The sequence below is a fragment of the Silene latifolia genome, chromosome 4 (genome assembly GCF_048544455.1).
Source record: "Silene latifolia isolate original U9 population chromosome 4, ASM4854445v1, whole genome shotgun sequence".
NCBI classification, from domain to species: Eukaryota; Viridiplantae; Streptophyta; class Magnoliopsida; order Caryophyllales; family Caryophyllaceae; genus Silene; species Silene latifolia.
Genome location: NC_133529.1, coordinates 27,075,884 through 27,086,400, shown reverse-complemented (window position 1 = coordinate 27,086,400; position 10,517 = coordinate 27,075,884). Strand labels below are relative to the sequence as shown.

The 10,517-nt window shown below is 37.7% G+C and overlaps 1 protein-coding gene across 1 annotated transcript; it reads left to right on the top strand.

The window, feature by feature from the left end:
- The first annotated feature begins 268 nt into the window (after window positions 1-268).
- LOC141651277 (uncharacterized) lies at window positions 269-1,081 on the top strand. The gene has a single exon (XM_074458996.1). It carries the CDS (start codon window positions 269-271, stop codon window positions 1,079-1,081), a length of 813 nt encoding a protein of 270 aa, XP_074315097.1.
- Window positions 1,082-10,517: the final 9,436 nt, after the last annotated feature.

Sequence of the window (10,517 nt, the reverse complement as noted above, 5' to 3'; positions counted from 1 at the left end):
ATTTTCTATCCTATTCTTGTGAATATTATTATATTTTGTATCCTTGTAATCTTATTGTTACCTCTTTTATAGGATAGGATTTAGGGTACCTTTGACCCGTCTTTGTATAAGTAGAATGCTTGTATTACGTTTCTTATTCATTCAATAATACCCAGGCATTCAAGCCTTTCCAATCTCTCTGTTTCTACCCTTTATCATGGTATCATCGGAGCAGGTTTGATCCTAGCATCCGTCACATTTACAAACCCACGAAACAATTATTTTTTCGATGACGAAAATCGGAAGAGATTCTGATAGAGGAAAGGGTGGCGAAAGTACCTTAGACAAGATGACAATACCGCTTTTGTCGCCTCTTTTCCTTCATCCCTCCGACAGTCCGAGTCTCAAATTGACTCAAACCATTTTTAATGGAGACAATTACGACCTCTGGGCTTACGCGGTACGCAACGGACTTGATGCCAAGAATAAGTTAGGGTTCGTTGACGGTACCGTCGCAAAACCTGACGGGTCAGAAGATAGTAATTATGAAGTCGTGGCATGGCGTCAATGCAACGCGATGGTGAAGGCTTGGCTCCGCAACGTGATAGACGAGAAATTGCATCCAAGTATCACCTTCTCGGCCACAATACTCGAAATTTGGAAAGAGTTGAAGGAACGCTATTCCGCAGGGAATGCCCCTCGTGTTCATCAACTCAAAAGTGAATTGACGGAATGTCGTCAAGGGAATCGTTCTGTCGTGGATTACTATACTCATCTCAAATCCATATGGGATGAGTTAGCGAATTACAGCCGTGTACCAACTTGCACCTGCGGTGCCGCCGCTGCCCTTGCCAAAGAGAAAGAAGAAGAGAAAGTGCATCAATTCATTATGGGACTCAATACCGCTTTGTATGACCGTCTTCGTTCCAATTTGGTAATGGAGGATAATCTCACCTCCTTAAGTCGGGCCTATGCTCTCGTTCTAAGGGAAGAGCGGCACAAAGCGGTTACTCGGGTCCGTGAAGAACAGGCTGAAGTAGCCATGGCAGCTCGCACTGGTGGTGGTCGTGGCAAAGGGGCTTCTTCGGCAGAGGAATCATAGAAGTATGAACCACCGCGTTGCACCCACTGCAAAAAGTGGTACCATACGGAAGAAACCTGTTGGGAAAAACTCGGCATCAATGGTAGAGGAAGAGGCAGAGGACGACGAGGTGGCCGTGGCAATGGTCGTGGTGGACGAGGCAGTGGCTATTCCAATTCTAATTCCAACCAAGTTGCCAATGCCGCCACCACGAGCAAAGGGGAATCATCAAAACCCGATTTGACAGTAGACGAAGTGGAGCAGCTACGGATTCTTCTCGCTGCCAAGGCTGACGGTAAAGAAAAATTAACATGTAAAAATTATATAAAATTAAATGAATGGATGCTTGACAGCAGTGCCTCACACCATATGACGGGATGTCGAGACTTGCTTAAGAATCAATGGCAAGGGGAGCCATCTACGATAGGATTGCCGGACGGATCCACTATCATAGCTCGAGTACATGGCACGGTTTTGTTAAATAAATTGTTCGAGCTAAAGAATGTCTTATATGTTCCCAATTTAACTTGCCATCTCATTTCGATTCAGCAGCTTATTCGTGAAAATAATTGCTTTGTGACTTTTAATTCTGATTGTTGTATAATACAGGACCAGTCTTCGAAGACGGAGATTGGACGGGGTGAGCAGCGAGACAGAGTTTATTACATGACACGAGTTAAGGAAAGAGTGGCACGGACAATTGTCGATGAAGGACGGGTATGGCATAGAAGACTAGGTCGCCCTTCAAGAAATGTTTTACCACATTTAAGAACTTTACTTAAGAAAACTTTGCCTTTTAATTCCGATTTTATTTGTGATCCTTGTTGTCGAGCCAAACAGACCCGTTCCCAGTTTCATCTTAATAATAAGAGACATGACATTTTGTTCCATTTAATTCATTGTGATATATGGGGGTCGTATCATGCTAGTAGTTTGTCCAGGGCACATTATTTTTTAACCATCGTTGATGATCACAGTAGGAGTGTTTGGGTGCATCTTATGAAGGATAAGGGTATGGATGTCATTGGGGCGGGGCGGTGGTGGATATAGGCTCCCCCGTACCCGTGCCCACCAAGAAAAACTCGTACCCATCCCCGCCCCACCACCCGTGGCGGGTACAAGTTTCCAAAACCATCCCCACCCCAACGGGTGGAAATATAAAACCGTACCCGCCCCGCTTACCCATTAACCCGTTACACCATAATTTTATTCTATAAATTTTTTCGTAAAAGTTGGTTTAATCATTATTAATTTCTATTTTTTTTAATTTATCTTTATAATTTTATTTTTTCACCAAATAAGTTAGTAAAAAACTTTATAAAATAGTTGTTATTATTAACATTATATCTTAATTATAACTAAATAAGATTTATAAAATTATCATAATCCTACTAGTTTTTTTAATGATTGGCGGGTAGGCGGGTATTAGGTGGGTAAGATACAAAATTCATCCCCGCCCCATGACCCATGGCGGGTACAATTTTCGTACCCGCCCCACCACCCGTCAAAGCTCTACCCATCCCCGCCCCAACTGGGGCGGGTGCGGGGCTGTACCCACTTGTACCCGCCCCGCTGACATCCCTAGATAAGGGGGAAGTCGGAGATTTGATAAAATGTTTTTGCAAAATGGTAAATACACAGTTTGGGAAACAAGTCAAAATTGTTTAAAGTGATAACGGTACTGAATTTCTTTCGGGTCATTTAAAACAATTTTACAGTGAGAATGGCATGCTTTTCCAAACTAGTGTGATTGACACCCCTCAACAAAATGGAAGGGTGGAGCGTAAACATAGGCACCTCTTAGAAAAAGCTCGGGCTCTTCGTTTCCAAGCTAATTTACCCATTGAATTTTGGGGGGAGTGTGTCTTAACCGCAGCCTACCTCATCAACCGAACACCCACCCAAGTCTTGCAAGGCCGTACTCCTTACGAGCTCTTGCACGGCCATCCACCGGACCTCGACCATTTACGTGTCATGGGATGTCTTGCATATGCTCACAATAAACAACGACCGAAAGATAAGTTCCAAGAGCGAGGGATATGATGTGTCTTTATTGGGTACTCTAAGACACAAAAAGGATGGAGGTTATTTGATTTAAAAACGCGTCGTCAGTTTGTTTCTCGTGATGTTAATTTTTACGAACATGTCTTTCCATACACTATTGAGAATGGTGCATCTCATAATGAGCCTAGGATAGACATGGAAAGCACGCAGAAAGAAATTATTACTTATGATATTGAACAAATGACTTCTGACAACGTACCAAACAATCCAGCAACTCCTTCGATGGATGAAGAATTTGTTCCTCCAGCAGACGAGCCCATAAATGAAGGGGCCGAGGAGATTGATAGTTCAGTGAATACCGAGACTGATCACGGTGAGAGTGAAGTCACCAGGGAGGAACCGAGGCTTGGGAGAGGAGAAAGGGAAAAGCTTGAGCCCGCATGGAAAAAGGATTACATATGTAAATCAACTCGTGTCATGCCTGCAAAGAATGCTCACACGTCCCAAACTCCGTCTTCCACGAAAGGTACTCATTATCCAATAATTGATTATGTCACAAGTAGTTGTTTTTCAGTTTGTCACAGGAATTTTATAGGAGCTATTGATGCGGTCAAGGAACCACGAAATTATTTCGAGGCCGTAAAGAAAGATGAATGGAAGGTTGCTATGGCAAATGAGATCGATGCACTTGAAAAGAATGGCACCTGGAGAATCGTCGACTTCCCTAAAGGAAAGAGACCCATTGGGTGCAAATGGGTCTACAAGGTTAAGCACAAAGCGGATGACACCATTGAACGGTACAAGGCTCGATTAGTGGCACAAGGGTTCACTCAAATCGAGGGAGTAGATTATCACGAAACATTCGCGCCGGTAGCTAAGATGACCAACGTTCGCCTCTTGTTAGCTGTAGCAGTAGCAAAGAGATGGACAATTGCTCAATTAGACGTGAATAATGCTTTTCTTCACGGTGACGTTAGTGAAGAGGTTTACATGAAATTACCGCCAGGATTCGAAGCCAGTGGTTCAGGTGAAGTATGTCGACTTTTGAAATCTATTTATGGTTTAAAACAAGCCTCGAGGAATTGTTTTGCCAAGTTGACGGATGCGTTAAAGGGCTATGGCTTCATGCAATCAATGGCAGATTACTCGCTTTTCACTATGAGCAAGGACGGTCTTTTTCTCGCTATTTTAATCTATGTTGACGATATGATAGTTGTAAGTGACGATGCCAAAGCTTGTGACGATCTCAAATATTTCCTCGATCAAAAGTTTGGGATTAAGGACCTTGGTCGACTTAAATACTTTTTGGGTATCGAAGTTGCACATGGAGCCACAGATTTATTCCTTAGCCAACGAAAATATGCTTTAGAGATCATCAAAGAAGCTAAAATGGAGGGGGCCAAACCCGTGAGCATCCCCATTCCCCAGAATCATCAACTACCTCTCGCCAAGGGCCAAATTTTGAAGGATCCAATGATGTATCGAAGATTAGTTGGGCATCTTGTCTACCTTACCATCACCCGACCTGATTTGGTGTATGTGGTGCATACCTTATCTCAGTTCGTTCAAGCTCCACGAAAAGAACACTGGGACGCAACACTACGAGTAATCCGTTACATAAAAGGCAATCCAGGAAAAGGTATTGTGATGCACAAAGACGCGGTGTTCCAGCTACATGGTTATTCGGATTCTGACTGGGCACAGTGTCCTTTGACAAGAAGGAGTCTCACGGGGTACTTTGTTTCGTTAGGCAAGACACCAATATCATGGAGAGCTAGAAAGCAGTCCACGGTGGCTTTGTCAAGTGCCGAGGCAGAATATAGAGTGCTTGCAACAGTCACACGTGAACTCATTTGGGTTAAATCCTTCCTTGCATCTCTCGGAATTTTTCACAAACATCCTATGAAAGTTTTGTGTGATAATAAGTCAGCTTTACATATTGCTAAAAACCCGGTTTTCCACGATCGCACAAAACACATTGAGATCGACTGCCACTTTATTCGACAACATTTGGTTAACAAAAATATTGAAGCTATTCATGTGCCGAGTAAGGAGCAAATAGCGGGCCTTTTCATTAAGGCTCTTGGTGGTGAGGCGTTCGACTATTTACAGGGTAAGTTGGGCATTCGGTTACCCAATGCTCCAACTTAAGGGGGGGGGGGTGTGGAAATATATTATCCATATATTAACTAAATATATGGGAATATATCTTCCATATTTTCTATCCTATTCTTGTGAATATTATTATATTTTGTATTATTGTAATCTTATTGTTACCTCTTTTATAGGATAGGATTTAGGGTACCTTTGACCCGTCTTTGTATAAGTAGAATGCTTGTATTACGTTTCTTATTCATTCAATAATACCCAGGCATTCTAGCCTTTCCAATCTCTCTGTTTCTACCCTTTATCACTTTTCTTGGTCTTTGTGCCAAAATTAAATGACAACAATTGACCGAGATAAAAACATGAATATATGATGGTGTAATTAGACTCCTATGTTGACATTGAGTATGTAGATATATGTAGTCCATGCATAATTAATTGTTTTTTTTTTTGACAACGGAGGAGAATAACTTGCAATGCATAATTAATACGGCGCTAAAATATCGCTAAAATTCTTATATTTTTAACGTGTTGTCATGTGAGTAGTATAGTATTTGCATACTGCATACAATATATATTGCACAAATTCTCATTGAAGACATGACATATCCGTCACAAGCTGAAGACGGATACCATTTTACCTCACAATGTACCCATTTTTTCTCTCTCTGCAACACTATTCATGTGGTCCCCTTTCTCCACTAACCCATTTTGTTACCATTTTATCTCACAAAATATCCGTCACAAATGGTAACCCGTCACAAGGGAGACCAATTGTATATATTGTTATGTACGTAGTTTTCTCATCTTTTTTCAATGTGAAATGTAGAGAATCACATACACACATACATGCTTGCACCATATTTCATTTCACGTTGATGATTTGTTGGCCACTGGCCACTACTTCAATCTTTTTTTTTCACGTTGATGATTTGTTGGCCATTGGATGTTACAGTTTAATCATGCCTGGAAGCTTTGCTAGAATACTTACGCAAACTTACATGTATGATAAAGTTGGCATTGACTTTTTTTTTTTTTTTTGATGACGAGGGGGTTGAATCCCCCCGGGCTCATGCATTCCCGCACCACCACATGGACCATGTAAGCCACCCCCTTATAGGGCTGCAGTGGCCAAGAGATCATCGCCCCAGCTGGTAGTCGAACCCGGGACCTCTCAACTCCTGCACTTCTGCAAGTTTCAAGGTTTAACCCGGCTACCACTGGACTAACACCACTTGGTTAAGTTGGCATTGACTTCACTTTGCACAAATGTATACTTTTAGTAAATCAAGCTTTTTTACTTCAGGATATAGGTTTGGTAAACTGTAGAGGGGGAGTTACTAGTTAGGGGTAGGTTGAAAATTTCGATCTTTTTAATCGTAAGTTTTGAACATGCTTATCTTATGATATTACTCGTTCACCCGTCTTGAAATTTTTGTCTAGCAAGCATAAATTCTAGTTCAGTAATTTGAAGTTGGCAGCTTGTCCGCAGCGGTAATGAGAAACAAAAGATCTGTACAAAATTTGACTCTTATGCAATACCCTAGCACTATTTTTGTGTACTAAAACAGTCTTTTTATCAACTACGGAGTATATGTCAAAGTACAAAAGTAGTCTACCATACTCGAGCTCAAAAACGCTAATAAGCGCTACCAACGTAACCGAAAGACATGATTCAAACTCCAACTCTTAGTCGGTCAATACTTTTGCTTATGGTACTACATTTTATTGTGAGCTCTTTATTACTTGTTAACCGTGGTTATACCTTGGTTATATGTGTTATACGGCCATCATAGATCATAGGTATAGTGATCGAGGTATTGTGAGTCGCGACAATATAGGTCACATATTCAAATTCCCCTTATCTTTATATTGTAGACCTTAGAGTTCTTGCGCTTCAATTGACAAAAAAAAAGCCTACACTAAGTTAGTATTTATTTGCCCATCAATAAAATTGCTTTGAACACTTAATAAGGAGACGATTTGTAAATCACCTTCACATGGGTTGATGCTCAAAAGTAATAAAGAGTATTTGTATAAATATCATTCAGGTGGATAGTATAGAGAGTAAAATTGCTATAAATTTACATGCGAAAGATACTCGATCATAAATTTAAATTTTAGGATGCGTAAATTTATTATATTACAAACTTAAATCACATTATATTCATCCAACTACATTATATTACACATGTTATTTATTGGACACCAACAATAAGACATACCTTCATACTCACATCCATAATAACCGTCTTACTTTACGAATGACCATGCTGTCTTAGTTTTACGAACATCCATGACAAAGCACCAGCAATGGCACCAATGATGATCTCTTCGAACGATTTTGAATATCAACGGCAACGTAATAGTTTTGCCTTCTTGATCTTCTAAGATCCATATACCTACCAAAAGAACAAAATTATAATTATAAAATTATGCAAACACAACAATGCAACATTAAATAACAAACTTTACGGAAGAACAAAGCGACAAACTACATATAGACAAACTAAAATGCATTTGTATATATTTCATAAAGTGGTTAAATAAGCTGCATTATATTTATATCCAACCGTGCATGAATAGTAGTGTTTGCATTAGTTTAAGAGTTTGTCAAGTGTAGGTATATGAATACAATTAGGTTTCCTATCTAACCAGTAAAGAAATAGCAATACGTAGCGACGTAGCGTAGTTTTGATAGAATTATGATAGAGTTTGACTTTAAGTAATTGGTAAAGTATATGAGAGGATGACTCAATAAAAGATTCTTGAGCTATATACATCACTAGTTTTAAACCCGTGAAATTCACGGGTCTGTTTCAAAATTTTAAATAAAATACTAAATTATAATGGAGATAAAATAATAATAATATAATAGTGTGCTCATTAGCATGATTAAGACTAATATTACTAAGTCATTATTAAGGATAACGACGGAAAATATTCAACTATATTAAGAGTTAAGTTTGGTTTTCAATTGATATCACACTTTACCTTCAACTTTTATACCTATATATACTCACAAAATAATAAAAGTTTAAATTGAAACGGAGGGAGTAAAAGTTTACCCTATATACTTGACTTTGACATGAATCTCGAACATAAACACTTGAAAAAAACGTTATTTCGCTAAATCTTTGATAAACTGCTCTTTTGTATCATTTTATACGATTTTCGTGATCATTTTAGTTAAATTTCATTGTGGTCAAACCGGCACTTATTTTAATTATAATTTTCATATTTAATTAGCCGTAGGACAATTTTTACAATATATAAAATACATTTACAACAAATTTATTGTCAGGGAGTATATTAGAAGACTTGGTCAATAAAAAATTGAAAAGTTGGGTTAAAAACTTCAATTTTATTTTATTTTTTAAAAGGTACCTACATAACATTTATTGTCTAAGACTGTATTATACTGTTGGACGGTTTTATTGTGTAAAAAAACAACTCATATTGTTTAATTACATATAATTTTTTTATCAAAATGGACCGTCTTATAATGTAAGACCGTCTTACACTAAAGTTTTTGTAAATAAAAATATATAAGAAAAGACATAGGGTAATGATAAATACAAATAGCCTAAAGGGTCAGTTTGTATTTAAGAATGAAATTACTTCCAAAAATGGAATTAAATTAGAAATTTATGACATAATTACGCGTAAATTGACGTCATTAATGCTTGATTTAAGTTTTTCTTTCCTTTTTTGGTACCTTAAATACGAGTGGGGATCTTCTGTCCCATTTGATGTCCCAATGTATGTGTCACTCCAATCACCTTTTAAAACATCAACAAATTAACATAATTATTGCCATATTTTATTTTGCAACAAGTGATGTGTCAAAAGGTGAGTGGAGTGGTACACACAATGTGACACAAAAGTGGGACAGATGATCTCTTCGCTAAATACACCCTAAGGGTCCGTATTTATCATTTTCCAAAGACATATAATAACTAATAACGTGTTAATTATTCTATGATGTGAAGTAAATTAATACAAAATATGTATGCCGACATAATTAAAAACGAAGAGGGACATTATAAGCATTGAAGATCCAAAAAAAACTCTTAAGGACTACCAAACGCTCAACCTCACAATTAACAAACATGATCATATAAGAAAATCCAGAAGCAAAGAGCATGATCAGTTGCCTACTATCACTTCAATGCCATTATTAGCAATTCAAAAATTAAACTCACAAAAACAAAGATGCGCATGAATTTATCTATCTTTCTCTATTTTCAATTTCCAAAAATTGGATTTTAATGTTTTCCCAAAAGTTAGGTATAGTTACAAAGGATAGAATATTGATCGCCGGCGAGGATAAATGCTGCATGTTTCATTGCTCAGTTAATCGATCCCGATGAGTAGTAATAACTTGGTTATTTTCAGCATGTCTGCTTTCGAGTAATATGAAAACGGATTGAAGTATGGCAACAGCCAACGAAAGTACCAATGATCCTATAATTGGTGTTTAGTTTTTGTGATTTGTGACTCATGGAGGGTGATTGCCTGATTGGGGTTTGTATGACAATGAATATTTATAATCCTGCAACTAATTAACTGCAATTACGGAAATTAAATTGCATAATCAAGTTAAATTTGGAATTAATTTCCATGATTTTAGCAACATATCAAAACCTCCTATATTCCTTCCTTCTAAGTATTAACTGCAATTACTGAAAGTCTAATTTTTAAATAAAATGGAATATTCTCTTAATGATGCCATATTCTACGTATTCTTCTCATCCCAGTTAGTTTACTTTTTTTTTTTGGCCAGCACTCTAACCCCTTATATTCCTGCCACATCAGACTACGATTAAATTTTGAGATGACACATCAGCAAGCTTGGCAACTGCATTAGAGAAATATATGATGATTATTATGTACAGTTAAGTATATATTTTTTATTATTTTTAGTATTTCGCAAAAGGTGGAATCTCTGTAATCGCTCGAAAAAAGCCTCATTTATTAATATAGATAGATAGATAGATATAGATTTTTGTAATTTCCATCCGTCAAATTCTTTAATTTACCCTCTCTATTTTTCATGAGCAGTTTAAATTAGAGTTGAACAAATAATTGAGACGGAGGGAGTACTCCATATAAGCCATGTACAGATTATATACCTAAGACAATAAATTATTAACGATCGCGTATTCCCGTGATTTTCACGGGCTCCAAAACTAGTTAAAGTAATATTGGAAACCGTAATTGAATCGAGCCTTTTGTAAAAAAATCCAATACAAATTATCAAACCCCATTCACTCTATTGACAATACTGTCAAAAAAACTGAAAGAGCAGCAACAGTTTTACAGTTCCAATGAACACACAGGATCG

Coding starts and splice junctions, on each gene's coding strand:
- LOC141651277 (XM_074458996.1), top strand. CDS start 269: ATGACGAAAATCGGAAGAGATTCTGATAGAGGAAAGGGTGGCGAAAGT.